Source organism: Musa acuminata, chromosome BXJ3-7, assembly GCF_036884655.1.
Source record: "Musa acuminata AAA Group cultivar baxijiao chromosome BXJ3-7, Cavendish_Baxijiao_AAA, whole genome shotgun sequence".
In the NCBI taxonomy this organism is placed as follows: Eukaryota; Viridiplantae; Streptophyta; class Magnoliopsida; order Zingiberales; family Musaceae; genus Musa; species Musa acuminata.
Window position 1 is genome coordinate 9,883,754 of NC_088355.1, and position 17,247 is coordinate 9,901,000.

A 17,247-nucleotide genomic window follows, 5' to 3' on the forward strand; every position below is an offset into this window, starting at 1 on the left:
TCCTCGTTTCCCAGTTGAGAGAGTATCCTCTACAACGAGACTTGTCAAATGAAAAGGTGCAATCACATCTCAGCCGTCCAATTATGGCAAACGCGGATATAAAGGCCCCTCCCTCATATTTAACGTATTTCCGCCAGTTTCAGATTTCCACCGTCCGTCTAATTATAATTTAATTAAAATAAGCTTACTATTTATCACCTTATTTTACTATTACGATTGATAACTCCTTTTCTATTGATAATTTTTTTAAAAATATAATAAAATTTTATTTTACTATTTACAATCATAATATTATCTATTTTATTTTATTTTCTTTCCCCTATTTAATCCTTGCACATCACTACTCATTGTTGTTGATCATCGTTAACTATTGACGACGTCGATGTTATTGATCTCATTTGATGCCATTCAATCTCACTCATCATTTTGTCATAAATTTAGTTAATTTTGTATAAGTCGTGTAGTATCTTTACGTTTCAAAGAAAAAAAAAATGAAGATATTTATGTTTATTTATAAAAAGATAATTTAAAATTATAAAACAATTTAAGATTAGATTATAAATAGTAACGAGGGGATACAAATAATAATCTCTTAAATAAAAAGATGCTCTCAAACTTAGAAGTCTTACATTTTCTGGTATTTATGAAATGAGCTCCTATTTCAGATTTTTCATAGAGCGTTTCTCTTTTTACAAATTAAGAGAAAATTTTATTTTATGAATTTTTATTTAAATTAACCCAGATCAAACTAATTATTTTTTGTTTAAACTAAACAAGTGCAAGTCATTAATAAGTATACATGTAGCTGTAATGAACTTTTCTAACAAAAGCATTTTTCTGTTAAATTTGACATGCAAATTATTTACGTTGTTTCCAGCATCTGATCGATACCCTACCTTGACAAACCAGGTGAAGAAGGACCAAGGAGTATGCAATCCTAACATGCATAGTTGTGATCAACAATAACTGTTATCGTCCATAAGAATTGGAGGTTGGATAATGCCACATTAATCAATACCACCTGCATCATCGAAGCTGTTTTTGCCAAAACTTTCATGAAATATCATAAAATGCACCTAAGCAGGTTCTTCAGTTGCTGTTTACGAGGCTGTATTAGCACATTGAGACACCGCACTAAATCGACAGAAACATCTTGGTATCTTCAGGAAGTTTCAAATTCAATGTTCTCAAAGCAAAAGACCAGCAAGAAGAAGTCATGCAACCAAGTTGGAAAGACTGAAATGCACCTAAAGCAGTTTCAGTGATATCGAAACAAATAATTAAAATAGCATGTCAATCATAGCACTTTGGCATCTACTCCTGCTAAATTATGGTTAAACTTCCAGCAGAAAAACAAAGAGTATATTCCACAGAAATCAAGCAAACCTCAGCAGTGGCAGAAATCCCAAAGTAACAACAAAAGATGGAAAATTTTTAGAATGTTGGCGACTGACAAAAGCATTCGGTGAAATTAAGACCGGGATTTCTTCTTTGACTTGCTGGAAGCCTTCGACTGCTCAGAGCTTGTTACCTTTTGGGACCCACTTTTGGATGAGCTAGAAGTATTTTGGCCTGATTTTGAACTTGGGCCATTGACTGAAGTGCTGGTTGCTGGGGCAATGGAGTCATGCTTCTCCCTAACCACAGCTCCCTGAGAACCCCGAATCTGACTTCTCTTATCCTTCCTCTTGGGCCTATAACTTGACCTCTCTCTCTTCGGCAGCCATCTCTCAGGATCTGGTGGAGGCCCTGGATTTGCTGGATCAAATCCTTTCGGGTATCTGGGCTTCCGCTTCCTTTTCTTTGTCTTTGCTTTCTTTACATCCTCGGGAACTTCTACCTTCACTGCATGTGCACCTTCAACATGCCTTGCACCAGGTGTCTTCTCTAGACTCTCCACATTCAGTTGTTTCAAACCAGAAAGTTGCTTCAACTGCTTCTCATATAACTCGGCTTTCTCAAGGTCAGTGTGAGCAGCTGTCGTTACAAGACCCACCAGAGCTTCGATATTGCCATGGCTCTTGACAAGTTTTTCATATAACTGTGAAGCCTCCTCCTCACGTCCATGATTGAGCTTAAAAGCTGCAGCTTTCTGCATGATCAAATCAAGTTTATTTTCTTCGGTCATGGCATTTTTCCACCAGTCAATTGCAGAGTCAAGCACTGCAGCAGCACTACTAAAGTCACCAATGCGCTCTTGCAATGAAACTAGTGTCGCCACAGTTGCAGGCATGTTTTGGATCTCAGGAATCTTCAACAAGGACTCAACAGATATCTGAAAATGACCGGCGGCAGCAGCAATTTGAGCACGAGCAAGGAGGACTGGCCTGGATTTGTCAGGAAACTTATCTGCATAGTGTATAAGTACTTCCTCAGCTTTTGCTGCCTTCTTCTCTCTAACAAGTAAAGCAGCTTGAAGCAGGACAGGTGTTACACTATCTGGGAACATCTCTGGCAGTGCAGAGATGACTTCTTGAGCCTGCAAGGAATCACAACTAAGTTTTATTAATAATTCCTTCCACATTTCTCGTTTCATGCAAATACAAGCTCTTTGGTTACAGAGGAAGAATATTTCTTCACAAACATCAACCATGAAGCATAATGGGAATAATTATATAACAAGCTGTCACAATGAAATTCAACTTTCAAGGAGTATACCAATTCCTGGACCAGGATTATGAAACTAAATTTACGCTAATGATTCCAAAATTAAAGTTTAACATAAATTTTAGGGGCCTTTGATTTGTGTCTTGCCCTCTCCACGTGAATCAAATGCCCATATCCTACCATAAAATACAAATAAATTTCAAATCATCATGCTTCCAATTGACAATTGAAATGCATGAAAGAAGCATCATCATAGTTCACTTTAAAGAAAGAAAAGAGAAGCTCATAATAAACCTGATCGAGCCTATTTGCTTGAAGAAGTAAAAGCAAACGGTTGGCATACAGAGATTCTTTTTGCCTCGTGGATAACTTGAAATCTAAACTGTTGGCAAGTTGGAATTGCCTTGCACCAGTGCCTTTTTCTATTAGTCGATCAAGCCTCCTTAGACTATCCGAAACATCCTTTGTACCCCTTAGTGAAATCAGGTTATTTGTCGCCACAGCAAGTGATGAAGCATCAGACAGATTACGGTTTATTATGGACATATAAGCTTCTATTGCTTCTTCAGTTTGTCCCTGTAACTGGAAGAGAAGGAAAAAGCAACCTTAAAAGCCAAATTACACTATGGAGGTTTACAAAATCCATAATTGCTATTCACCTGATGCACATATGCAAGCTGGACAGCAATTGGAGCTAGTTCAGTTTCTATCTCATCATCAGCATAGTCCTCCTCCATTAGCATTTCCTGACCAATTCTGGAACAAGAATTAATGTTAACCTCCATAAAGATGCACTTTAACAGGTTCAAAAGAATATCCAAGTCCAAATACAGAATATACAACAAAACATCATCGAACATTTATTTCTGTATAAACTCCACATAAAATGCAAAAAACCATGCTACTACATCGATAATTTATACAATAAGATGAATGTGTTACTTAGGATATAACTGAGACACTAATCAATGCATTGAGACTCCTTTGGACGGCGTCAGGCAAAAAATATATACAGAAAGTGACAAACTAATTTCATGAAACTGAAAAGACAATGCATATCAATTATGAGAAAATAACTATTTTAATTATATAAACTAGTACGAGGGTACAAATATGATGAAAATATTAACCATCTTAGCTGCTACAATTTGGTTCAAGTGACTAGCAAACCACAACTTTTAAAAATGTTGGTGGCATGGATTATGTATGAAACATAACAACAAAAAGAAGGAAATCTTGCAAACTACAAGATTGGAGCAGTAGATCAAGACCCAAGTCACTATAAGATAAGCCATGAGCAGCATCTTTGTAAACATTTAATACAGATCATATATCAGTATTGTCATTATCATTTATTGGATGCAGAGAAATGTTCCTTGCCTACTTTTAGACTTTTAGTTTAAGCTACTCTAGAATATTTAAGGTTAATACATAAAACTAAGAAAAAAGCTAGACAATCCTTGAATATTTATTTAATAATTACATCAAGTTTAGCTGTAAGACTGAGCTAGTGAGTAAGACTATCTTCAGGAACACATTTTGATCATTTATGAAGGACCTGAGATCCATTTACACATTTAGCAATTTGACATTACTCACAATTCATTTCTTATGCCCTTTTACAAATTCTTCATGTTTATGATCTAATCAACTCTTTCCATCTCGTAAGAAACTTAGTAGGTTTATTCCCTTATTGCATGGCGTAAACCTGCAGCCTATAAGGTCCATTACTCTAGAACCAATTAAACTTAAAGATGTAATTTAAGGCACCAATTTTTACCTATATGGCTCATTAATCATTCAACATCAAATCAGTCTCAACCAGTATATCAGTCTCAACCAATACTGGTGAGAAACAAGAATACCATATTGAAATCAATATGGTCTTTTTTCCAACTAAGACCAACATTTTAAATTTCAATGTCACTAAGACACTGACATAAATGGCAAAGATAGGTGAAGAAATAAGAGACAACAAACCATAACTCTACAGATAAGTAAGCGAACAGAAAGCATATATTTAGGAAGAGAAGACAAAGTATGATACCATAGTCATTAGTTCCCAAAACATGCACATGCATATAAAATTAGCATTCAAAATTCAAGGCATGAGTTCCCAAAAGATTTGAAATTCTATAAATCAATCAAAGCTACAGAAAATGAAGTTGTTCAAATCTGCAAAACATCATAAGAAAAGGAATCCTAGAACCAGAGAGTTGCTTTCCGCAAATAGAAGTTGGCTGATGTCATGAAGTTCATGATACATGCAACTCCGTACCAGATGCTAATGAAAATTCCACCTAAAGCTAGTTCTACATGACAAATACCAATTATGTGGGGCCATTAATTAACATACTCATCGTATCCCACTTAAGAAAATTTTCCCAAAGAAAAAACTTCATATCTCTAAAAATCAGCTGTTCCAACAGAATTGCTTGAACCATAAACATTTTAATCTTCAAAACGATACAGCGATTAGTTAAAATAGAGTAATTACAGTCAAGCAACAAGAAGAATATGTATAAGACATGCATTAAATTGTTACAATTAAGAGATCCATTTGACACTTTAAAAATCCCCTTAAATGGATATTACTTTCCAGAATCACACACCTTCGAGCTGAAAGTAATTGTTGCTCAGCCTCTGCATATTTTTTCTTTTCAATCAAGGAGCAAGCATAGTTGTATGCAAGTTCAAAGTTACTAGTAGCTTTGACTTTAAGTGCATCCATAGTTTCCTGAACTTCAGCAGACCTTCCAGCTGCAATTAGAGCAGCAATGATGTTTGTCTTTAGATCCAAGGAGTCAATCTTGAATCTTTGAATTTTCTCATAGCTTTCCATGCAAGCATCCATTTTTCCTAGACGATAAAGAATTTGAGATTCCAACTGGAGGATCATAGAATTTCTTTCTTGACCATCCAATACCTTCAGTGCTTCATGTAGTTTGTTTTGTCTGTATAAGCAATATGCCTGATTAAAAGGAAACAGAGTAAGACTTGAGAAAACAGTGGCTTAAAAATGTTGAAGTAAGCTGTCAGATCATTCAGCGAGTACTGTGAAGTTCAATTTTGTGCTAGGCTATAATAAGTGAACTTTTCTGTATCATTACGAATATACCAAGCAGAATTATATATATAATTTTCCTATCGGTAAATTATTTAATAGCCCCTGAGTTACAGACAAATATCAAGCTGATCCTTAAACTTCCAACTTGTTGCATTTAGTACCAGAAGGTTCAAACCATGATTCAATATCTCAATATCGTCAAAGGAGAGAGAGGGAGAAAAGAGGGATGGAGAAAGACGAGGAGGAGGAGGAGGAGATGAAGCAGAAAGAGAAGGAAACGAGAAGAAGGAAGAGAAGAGAGGAAGCTAAGGAGCAAAGAGCCCTGCTGTTGATAGGAAAAATAGCTGTCAACAGCAAGCTAGGGATATTAGAAAAAATCCAAAATACAGTTTTGAACCGGATTGGATAAAATCACCCAATTGCTTAGTCTTAGTCAGACCAATAATTACGGATCAGTACATACCAGTCCGACTAGATTTTTTTAACTATAGCTAAAAATTATCAAAAAGATTGCAATCAAGTTGTTGTATGATTACATAAAAACGATACAATATTTAAGTGTAAATCAACAATTCCAAAAGGCAGGATCGTTCCTAAAAGGGCTTAACTACTTATGTATGAGAAATAGATAATAAAAGAGAATATGAGGAGGAGAGAGAATAAAGGAGGTGGCAACCGTTCACCTATTTCTCCATCCTACTTTTGATCTACATTGGCTATGGTATTGTGCCTGAATAACAAATCTCTTGCATCTACCTTCTGTTGGAAATCATAATGATGGCATTTTGGCATCTCAAGTTATACACGGGAATCTAACACATTGCGTGGAATTTTCTATATCAGACAAAGGCAATGGCATCTAGATGCATCTGAAGAAATGGAGGACTGAACTCTTCTATTTGTATCTTTTTTTAAGTCGGGGAGATCATGCCCATATTGTCAGTATTTAACAGTCAAATCTGATAGATCCATATCTAAAAGAAGAAGTCATATTCTGGTCGCAGCTTGGTTTAGTTCAGTGCATGGTATGTAATTTCGAATGGTACCGCCCGGTATGGGCGTTCCATACCGGTTCGACGGCATACCGGTACACGGACCGCCCGTTACCGGACGGACCGTGCTACAGTAAGAGGAAGAAATATTTAAAATCGCTCGGTAAGCCTTAGTGTACCGCTCGATACGCCCTAGTGTACCGCTCGATATGCCGGTACCATACCGTACCGAGCCAACCTTGAAACACCGGTACGGTACGATATTGCATACCTTGGTTCAACGTAAATTATATTTTTCTATTTTTGAAAATTTTATATTTATTTTGTCCACATTTTATGTATTAATTTTTTAGAACACGTTCATTTGTTAGATGAGTCATATCTTTTTGGTACTTTTTGAGTTTTATCTCTTACACACTTGAAAGGATGACAAGAATTCTATCTTATCTTTAGAGTCCCAATACAGTTTTGAGTATTGGAAAGAAACAATCAAGTCCTTATACACAGTACTAGAAGGAGCTAAATTGTTTTAGCTAATGTATAACAAATGTGTAGCATATGAGATTTTGGTGGAAAATCCAATGTTTCTTTAAACTGGGCACCCTTAGTTTTTCTTTTTTTTCCCAACATTGGTCTACTTTCAAAACTTGTCTTTTGCATTATCAATCAATTTGAAACTCTATTAATATTTGGTTGTTGCATTAATTTGCCATCTTGGATTTGTGATGAACTCAACATCATGTCAGAAAACAGGTCTGGGCTACAATGCTTCTCCATGCTGCACCAAACTTTGTAATCACTTGGTTACAACAACTTTAATTGTTATAAGATAAAGGGAGAAGAAAGGGAAATGATTACCAGTCAATATAGACCCATATATCTCAGCAAACATCCGATTGGCACATGGACTGGTCACTGGTGTCACTGGTCCAATCCTGTATTGACTTTACTGCCTGATATGCTTACCTTACCGGTGTTCCAGGTCAGAACTAGCGGATAAGCATAGTATTGTGTGCAAAAATAGGTTATACGAAAATGACACAGAAGCATCAAAGTATGGATCCAGTGTGGCAAAATGCCCATTCGTCTTGGACCACTAGTACATCCAACGTGACTACATTGGTCGAGATGAAGGAATAATTTGATTAAAGTAACATTTGAACAATGAATTTCTTGATATGACTAAATACATTAAGATGCCCGTCGAAATACAAGCTTTCATTGCACAATTGGAGGTCTAAAACGCCCTAAAGTTGCAGTAGAAAGCCCAAAGAGGCGGACCTCAATAGGCAGGCGTCTATGAGCCATCCATTACTTTCTACAACAGAGACTTATAATTGATATGTCGACGGATACAGTAAAAAATTATTACTTCCTTCGAACGATTTTAAAATCCAGATTCCACCTAGCCTTGCTCGCATCTAAGCCAAAATATCACCCTCATGTAGTTTCTCAAATTATGATATTGTTAATTAGGTTGGGGAAATGAAGCGAGAGTATCATACGAATCAAGAACAAACCTCGTAAAATCTGAGATGTATAGGCAGATGGCGAGAAGCCTGGATGGTGGAGAGAGCCTTATCGATCGCATCGGACTTGATCAAGGCCACGACCTTGCACCGGAGGGCGTCCTCATCCCCGGGCGCGATCGCGAGAACTGCAGCAAGCGAGAAAACAGCACATAAGACGCCAAAATTCGCACTAATCGAGAGAAGGACGGATGAGATCGAGTGGGACCTTGATCCGCGACCCTGGCGGCCAGCTCGTACTCGGAGTTTTGGGCATGGCGATGGAGCGCAGCGAAGAGGTCCTCGAGGGGGACGGACTGGGCGGCGGGAGGTGTCGGAGAAGGCGAGGGCTTGGGGTTCACCTTGGCCTTGGGCGCCATGGAAGCGGCGCCGGCGCGGCGCTACCTTCGCAGGTACGAATTAGGGCCAGATGGGGGCTCGGTAACCGTGTCGGGTCATCAAATGGTCATCGGAGTCTGCTATCCATGAAGATAGGACCCGCATCCGATCAACTGTGGATGCATAGAATATATTACATTTATTATATAATAAATGATATTACAATTATACGTGGTGAATCCAAATTCGCCAAGTGACGACCTACTAATTAGACGCGTCACATTAGCACGATATTTATAAGGTATATATATTTTTATTAATATACTTAATATTTTACGAACGATGATGATTACAAAAGGAATACTATAAAATAAGAAGAACATTTGGAGATGTCAATTTACTATTTCAATCTCAATGATATCCTGTTTTTCTTGGATTGTGATGGTTGTTTTTTTATTTAATTCAAAACTTATTGATACATATTATGTCAGAATTAATTATCATTACAGGTGGGATAGCAAGGAAATATTTAGAGTACGTGCTGTGTGGATGGTATTCTTCGAGCTTGGCTAGAAAGGTATTCAAAATGTGTTAGGTTGCATGGACTCGATCTTCTACAGGTTAATATTCTTTGTCATGAGGAAAATGATAAATATATTGGTCATACTTAGTTGACAACCCAACTTCACAATCGATATGTCAATATCATATGGTCAATAACTTGATCTCTTGAGATAGACATATTTAGGCAATATTATCACCATATAAAAGTCATATGGTAAATAATATGATCCGTATAATTTTCACCTCGATATCATATAATCAAGTTTGGGGCCACGTGGGGGTGACATGCCAACAACAAATGAATTCCACGTTAGCTCATTGTCATTCTACATTCTCCTGTTAGTTGATTATGTTTGTCGTCTAATTTTTTCAATCATTCTATTAATTTAAGCGTCCAAGAGATTATGAAAAGTGTTTTAATGTAACAAAAAAGTTTGGGTTGAGATAACTCCGAAAAGAAACTAAGTTAGATTCAAATTAATTTTTAGATAATAAAATATCAACTTAACATTCCGTCTCTACTTAAAAGATTTTTTTTTTCACCCAAAATAATTATATTAATTTATCGGTCTATAAAATAGGACGGTCAATCATTTTACGCTCGGGAGCGAGTTTGCTCGACCGAGGTATAGGCCTCGGGCCCTCCTTCTAGCATCAATTTGATAATGGACAATTTGATCGATCGACCATTAGTATAGGCTCACGAGGAATTATCTACTTTGAGCGATGATCATACCATATAATTTTATTCTTTTCGGAATATGTGAACTCCAAAAGATGCATGAAGAAGATCTAACGAACTTATGAGCCTGATTCCTATGCTCTTCAACCAATAGGAAACTAAACGATCTTATCATTTATCGGAAGCAGATAAATACGATAGGCATTCAGTTAGCTGAACGAAAGACCAATGGGAATTTTATTGCAAAATCACACAACAAATCGCCTCGACGATAATCATAACGACACTAATAATGATAAGAAAGCAAAATCAAGAAAAATAACAAGCTATTTAACGCAATAAGGCGAGGGAGATGAGAAGCAACAAGGCCACCGTAGCCTTGACACCGGACGGAAGCAAAGATGCTGCTGAATCAGAACCGGGTGTCACCGATGCCGTGGGACCATTGCTACCGGCCGAAGTGGGAGGAGGGCTGGTGGTGGAAGGCGATGAAGAGACGGTGATGGATAACTTCTGGCCCGCACCACAGTGTCCCGAGAAGCCACAGATATAGTAATGCTCCCCTGCACTGGTGATGGTAACAGTGGCGGGGCCGGTTTTTATGGTGGATCCGATGGGATTGGTTGTGGAGCAGGATTCGTAATCTGATTTCGCCACTTCCAGTACGTCGTGGGTGCCGGTCGTGAAGTCGAACACTGAATTTGTCAAGGCAATCGATTAGGACGGGAACAAAGAACACGTAATAAGACTATAAAGAATTCGATTAACCTCTACCGATCAGCAAAACAAAGCGTTACCTAAACTGTCGCCGACGGCAAACGTCTGCGAGGCGGCCCAGTCGGGGTAAAAGGTGGCGCTGGAAGGTATCGTCCATCCAGAACTGCCCCCAACGGTATGGCTGGTGGCAGCAGCCACCGCCAAGCATTGGAGAAGGCCAGTTGCCATCAGAACAAGCCCAACCGCAGAAACTGCTTGTGCCCCAGCCATGTTTCTGTATCTCTGTTATGCTCTCTCTTCCCGGTTGAGGATGGTGGGAGATCCATCAGAGGCCCTCTCGATTTATAGTCGAAGGAGGCCGCCTGCGACGCAGTCCACACGCCCAAAAAATGGCGTTGCCGTCCCAAACCTAACTTTGCCGCCAACGAACGGTTTCCTTCCTCTGACAAAGCTTCCCGGCGGGCTATGACTTGCTCGCCCGCGTGACATGAAATGTGGAGGCTCAACTTCTTTTCCCACTTCATTTTCTTTCTAGAAAAGCGACAGACACGTATAAACAGGTTTACTTTCCACGTATCGGATGAATCCTTCAACCCAAAAGGGTCGGTGTCCCCCGGTCGCCGCTGCTTAGTCAATCACCCCAAGTCACATCGGGGGGCTACGTGTCACGCGGAAGAGAGATTTGGTCAAACACCACCGCAAGAAGACAGAATTGGTGTCGAACTCTTCCTACGTACGACTGGGCATCTCTTTCGAACCAAAGCCGAACATTTTTTGGCATTATATTCTTTTTCGTCATGGTTTGGACTAACTTCGATGGTCCACCTTCTCCAGATGAAGAACAACTATTACGTAATGTATAACGTCACGTGGTAGCCGTGAAATTAATGAACGGAACAATTGAAGAACAGGATTCAGCTGAACCATCGAATCATGTAATTAATTAAGCCTGTGAGGTCGCCGACGATGAAAGCTCATGTTACGACATTTCTAGCAATCTCGTTCCTACTTGTATACAACTAAACAATAGTGGAGGAGCACGATTCTCGGTAATGGGAAATTACATATATTCTTCTTAATTTCCATGTACAGTTTTGGATCGTGATTGCAATATTTCATTACACAGTCGGGATTTCTAGTTTCCGAAAAGCGGAATGTAGAATAATAGTAATAGCAATACATCCCAGAAAACCATTGCATTGAGGGATAAGAGGGATGGAGATGCGGATGAAGGCTTGAGGCCTGTGAGGCCGATATCGTATGATATGCTGCCGTCCGCCTTGAATAGCCCGAAGTGCCTCTCGGAGGTCGGTCCAGGCTTTAAATTCTCATTGAACAACGAAAACACGTAAGCCTGTACCATAATCTTGGGCCTCAGCGGTGTCCCTTTCTTCTTGAAAAGTCGCTTACGAAGATTATAATTATAAGTCCTTGCATTGTGGAGGGTAGCTCCGGCTTCGTTTTCGTCTCCGGCAGAAGCCCAACCTGTCTCTGAAACCCGAACCGCCATCTTACCGTAGCCGGCAGCTTCCAGGGCAGCATAAGCTGCGTCTATTGTAGCATCAAACATGTTGTCATAGTGCAGATCGGTCTTGGCGTCGTGAATTCCAGCATTGGACAGGAAAAGAGCGTAGTTGATGTCGATATGCTCAGGTTCATTTTTATAAGACAAAAATGGATACGCATTGATGTAGAAGGGGCTACCGATCTGTGAGAAGAAATCCAAGATGGGCTTCATGAGAACGAGGACGTCTTCCTTGAAGGTGCAGGAGGAGGGCGGGAAGGAATTAGCAAACACCGCCTCGGAATGCGGCGTCGACACCTCGATCTCGTGTGACAATTGAAGCCTATCCAGAGCATTGTACACGTTCTTTATGGCACCAAAAAGGACCTGTGACAGTTCCGGATCCGCGCCCAACACTTCGTTCCCAACCGCAATCCCTCGGATGCGTGTCCCGGGCAGAAATGGCTGCACCTTTTCCTTGACCCAGCTCATGGCACGGTCTTCATATACACTGATGTCTCTCAGGTACTCGTTAGGGATCGCTACGGTCAGTTCAATCCCAGATCCTTTAAACGCCTTGATAACGCTTTGGTCTGAATCAAAAATCCTCACATTCTTGATCCTTGCTGCTTTTAGAAGCGTGACGACGCTTTCAGGTGGAGGAAGGTTGTCGGCGATCCTGCCGTAGTTTATCCCATAGGTTCCGGTGAATGCATCTACCTTCTTCAGCAGGCCTTTATAGAAGAAACAAAGCAAAACATGGTTACTCGTACGAAAACAGCATTTTGAGCACCAAAAGAGGATAATTTAAAGAACTATGAACCAGTATCAAAACAATCGAATCCGGAATTGCAATGATGATGCCAAAGGATGTGATCGAAGCAAGCGGCGTAAACAATTGAGTTCAACTGAGACGGGTGGTGGCAGCAAACCAACAGTTCTGAGATGAATTCACGGCAGCTTAAAATCAAATCAGAAGCAATGTGTGTTCCACGCAGAAAGATAAGGATGTCGGAAGACCAGATGGAAGGAGAAGAGCAGAAGACAAGAACTGGAATCCGAGATTCCATCAAAAGGGCAAAGAAGAGAGAAAAGGGTGGATACCAAAGGCAGAAGAATTCAACAACTTCAAAAAGGGGCGAACCGAAGAGTCGATCGATCTGGAGTTGCGAGAGAATGGCAAGTAGGACCAAAAGCGTACCATGACGAGGAAGGAGGAAGAAGAAGAGGCAGCAGAAGAAGAGTGGCAGTCGAGAATTGCTCATCTTTCCTTTCTTCGCAAGGGGCAGGGAAGGACTCGGTGGGCACACCAGAACGAGGACGAAGACGAGGAGGGAGACGGCGATGAGAACTACAGCAGGCGCGTCCGAGGAGAAGCCATGTGTAACAACAGTGGGAAGAGGGTGCTTGCTTTGTCCGGGGGCATGCCATCGGTCAGATTCTTGGACTCCCTCCGAATTGGAGACGCCACCACAATACCTCCGGCGGAAGGAAAGCAAAGAACCAAAAGATGGGTGAGTGGGGGGGAGAGGAAGAAGGTGGAAGAGAGATCGTGGGGGAAGCAAGCTGTACCAGCCACCCAAGGAATCAGATCCTTCGGACTGAAATCATCACATAAACCCATGGCCACGCAGTCTAATCACCTGTCAGCATCTCGGAGACATCCATCTGCAATCAGCAAGCTGCTTTCAACTACACATTCTAATCACCTGTCAACAATTGAAACCATATTAGGGACATTCACAAATATATTAACCATAAAAAGAAGAAAAGCCGATGAATCAGCCTCTTCCCCACTCAAGGACTGTGGACCAAACAATTTCTACAGTAGTGTGGAAAAGAGTAAACAACTTGATCATAGCATTGTGAAGAAAACAAATTTACAACTAAGAATAAAGCTTTTCCTAGAATACAAGCAAATTGATGACCACTTAGCCTGTTGATACAGATATTGTCTAGATTACAAAACCAATTCACACACCGGTACAGGCACATATAAACATCAGTGAATTTGTTTATGCTGCATGAGAAAAGAAGCTTTTCAGTCATTTTGCTAGTCACACGAATCGGATAAAAGGATCATTGAAAATTCATTTTCTGAACCATGGTCCCTTCTTCTTTCTAGCATCATTTCTCCCATCCCATGCGCTGCCCCAGAAGAACAATGACATCCAGAAAAGCACAGCAAAGAAGATTCGCAGCCTATCCTGGATCCTTGACAGCGTTGCTTGTATGCCTGTCCAAGATCGATGTCAAAATGTATTAATGAGCAAATGGCCGTCTTGCACCACTCCTAGAACATGGAAGGAAATATACATAAAAAAAATCATAAGTAGTACAATGAGTCCATACCCATCAAACACCTTGGACACCTCCAAGAGATAATAGAGAAAAATAAATGAGAAAAAGATGATGATTGATAGAAAATAAGAGTGCTTTAATGACTCGTGAGGGTCACAACACCATTTTAACTTTCCCACCCTTTCTCTCTTTTGTTTTTAAGTAATATAAAGTTAGACTAAAGCTTATTTGGTGATAAGAAAATTTTCCACTCAATCCCTCTAGACTCTACAACTCTCAGAATTTGGTTCTAACTGTGGAGCTAACAAGCGTAAACAATGCTAAATTTGCCTCCAAATTTGGATAATAATAACACTCAGTAGGATTTAGAGGCCTTCTAAATTTGCCTCCAAAATCAATAATGAAGATACAAATATTTTCCAAATTTGAATGTATAGGACTCCTAACCCAATTCAAGTAGGGCTAGAACTTCTTTTAAAAATTAATTTGGTCTTCGATTCACTCTTAAACTGGTCATCATAGCAAATCCATTTCTTTTGCTTATGTGTTCCTTATTGGATCTTTAAGATGGTCTGATCAAGGCAGTTCGATGTCAAAATGGACACAATGAAACGCCAAATTGATCTTCTCTGGGCTAGATATGATTTACATCACAATAAAGCTTTAAGATATTATGTTGTCAAATAAAAACTCTGACAAAAAACTAGCCAAACATAAACAACATTTATATTAAGACTTTTGGATAATGATTTGATTCCCTAGAGGCCTTCTAAAGTTGCTTCTAAGAACAATAACTAATATACAAATAGTTTTAAGCATGACTAGGACTCCTAAACTAATTTAAGGAGCGCTAGGACTTCGTTTTGACTTTAGTCTTGGATTAAATCTTTGATGTTATCTAAGTTAGACAGGATTTGCATCAGAGCTTTTAGCTGTAATGATAATCAAGTAAAAGGTCTGCATGGTCATTAGAATATGCCAATAGTAACTATTTGCAGTAAATACTACAATCAAAAACTGGTATGAATCTCTTTAAGAGGCCTTGAAGAAAATAAAAAAACATTTGTCCTTATATTTAAAAGCAATACATTATCTGGATGAATATTTAGAACCAGAAATAATACTCTTCAGACATTGCTTGATAACCCAAAAATAGCTGATGCTGAAAATAAACTATATACATCCATTCTCGCAAATTTATATTGTAACCGAAGTCACTAGCCAATCTAGGAAGCATCATGTCCTGTCCTATTGTTTTTATTAAAATCTTAATTAATCTTTCCCTCTCTTGGCACTTACCTATTTGACCTCAGCTTAGCAGTTAATTTGCAGTTTTTTTTTTGACATCCAAACTAAATTGATTCCCACTATTTTGAAGTCGGATACTAAAATCCTTTAACTTTCCATAACAGTGATTCTTAGTGTTCTTTTATATGCCAAGCATCACTCTCAAAGTTTGCAAGATCAGAATTAAAACTAAGGTCAGCTTTGAGATCTATCATTAGATCAACATGTATCCATTCCTTCTGTACGTGAGTATCTTAATCACATAAATAGAAACCATTGAACTATATGCCTTACACAATACATTGAGTTTAATAGAACACATTCACATGATAAAATACTTCAACCACAATGAACGCCTAAAGTGATATTGCTCTCTGTTTTTAACAGAAAGCTACTCATGTTGAGTATGGAAAAAGGAATCCTGGAATGACATTCTGGTACGCCACAATATCAAAATCCTTTTTGTAGTCTTCAAGTTGTTAATCAAACCCAGTCACAAATTTATCCGGGCTAACTTTGGATTAGTGAGCCATGAAACTTATTAAAGACAATTTCAAACTAATTTGTTGTTATATCAAATAGTCACATGTAAACAACTACATAAATGCCTAGTTAGCTGACTATTCATGAAAATCATTGACTTAGTTCCAACAAAATTAATTAGACCATAAGACTAGCAGATAAATTTGCAGTTCCAAGTAATGTCCAATTGTTGTCTCCCAAGACCAAAACAATCAAGCACTTTTACGAACCAATGGAGGCAGCTTCATATCCCTTTTGATATTCATCAGATCCAACCAGAGGCTCATAAGATCTTCAAACTATCTTTGCTACACACATCTATATCTAACATGGCCCTTCCTTCAACACACTATATATGTTTCATTTCCTGTTCTTTCTTGACATATATTTCGTTGTACTACAATCTGTGATTTTCAGTCCACGCTCATTTAATCGACTTCCTCCCTTTTTAGTCTCATGCAAAATTCTCGTGTCTTCCGTTTTACTTTTTCTGGTTATACAGCAGCTGTACTTTCATCATTTCATGTTCAGCAATCGTGTTCTGAAACAAATGATCCAGTTGGCTCCTTTGACCTGGAAAGAGCCACGACTCTCAACCCAATCAGTGCTCCGGGAGATAACTCTAGCACTGGGATAATATGTATACTTATGCGAATGCAGTCAGTGAAGGAAAGGAACCCAGAGCTGCAACCATCCGAGTGCGTGAAAGCAATAGGGGGAAGGGATCTTGTTCACGGACGATTACAGGAAAGGGGAAGAAAGGAAGATGGACTCACCGGCGATTGTATTTGGATCCTCCGAAGGAGGAGGAGGAGGAGGGCTGGCCCTAGCGGTTCGGCGGGAGAAGTAGCTCAATCGCGATGGTTTCGTAGGAGGAGCACAAATGGACGATCGGCGGAGGTGGAGGATAGGAGAAGTAGCGTCGACGAATCCACAGGAAGAAGGGAGGAGATGAATCGAATTGGGTTTATTGGCAGGGAACGGTGGCCACAACAACGAGGAGCCACGATAAGGTAGGGCGGGATGTGGTTCCATGTTTGCTAGTCACCCCGGCCTGCAAACACGCCCGTCCCCAATCCATCTCCCACTTCACTGTTTGTAACAAAGAAAAAGGGACTCTCTTCTTTTCCATTTTTCAGAATTTACGGGAGCCGTCG

At 39.4% G+C, this 17,247-nt stretch overlaps 3 protein-coding genes and 1 long non-coding RNA gene across 4 annotated transcripts; all 4 read right to left on the reverse strand.

Moving 5' to 3' along the window:
* Positions 1–1,262: 1,262 nt before the first annotated feature.
* LOC135643445 (uncharacterized) lies at positions 1,263–8,670 on the reverse strand. The gene is made up of 6 exons (XM_065160405.1): positions 8,404–8,670; positions 8,187–8,323; positions 5,220–5,578; positions 3,267–3,363; positions 2,902–3,189; positions 1,263–2,479 (listed from the first exon to the last, which is right to left on the reverse strand). The coding sequence occupies exons 1-6, from the start codon at positions 8,552–8,554 to the stop codon at positions 1,472–1,474; spliced, it is 2,040 nt and encodes a 679-aa protein (XP_065016477.1). The 5' UTR covers positions 8,555–8,670; the 3' UTR covers positions 1,263–1,471.
* Positions 8,671–9,973: 1,303 nt separating this feature from the next.
* On the reverse strand, positions 9,974–10,804 carry LOC135643809 (cucumber peeling cupredoxin-like). The gene is made up of 2 exons (XM_065161175.1): positions 10,557–10,804; positions 9,974–10,454 (listed from the first exon to the last, which is right to left on the reverse strand). The coding sequence occupies exons 1-2, from the start codon at positions 10,744–10,746 to the stop codon at positions 10,090–10,092; spliced, it is 555 nt and encodes a 184-aa protein (XP_065017247.1). The 5' UTR covers positions 10,747–10,804; the 3' UTR covers positions 9,974–10,089.
* A 715-nt stretch (positions 10,805–11,519) lies between these two features.
* Positions 11,520–13,719, reverse strand: LOC135583484 (glucan endo-1,3-beta-glucosidase 14-like). The gene is made up of 2 exons (XM_065161176.1): positions 13,182–13,719; positions 11,520–12,714 (listed from the first exon to the last, which is right to left on the reverse strand). The coding sequence occupies exons 1-2, from the start codon at positions 13,243–13,245 to the stop codon at positions 11,612–11,614; spliced, it is 1,167 nt and encodes a 388-aa protein (XP_065017248.1). The 5' UTR covers positions 13,246–13,719; the 3' UTR covers positions 11,520–11,611.
* Positions 13,720–13,813: 94 nt separating this feature from the next.
* Positions 13,814–17,226, reverse strand: LOC135643810 (uncharacterized). Its single transcript, XR_010498355.1, has 2 exons — positions 16,867–17,226; positions 13,814–14,216 (listed from the first exon to the last, which is right to left on the reverse strand). It is a non-coding gene; the product is annotated as an uncharacterized LOC135643810 (long non-coding RNA).
* Between the last annotated feature and the right edge of the window lie 21 nt (positions 17,227–17,247).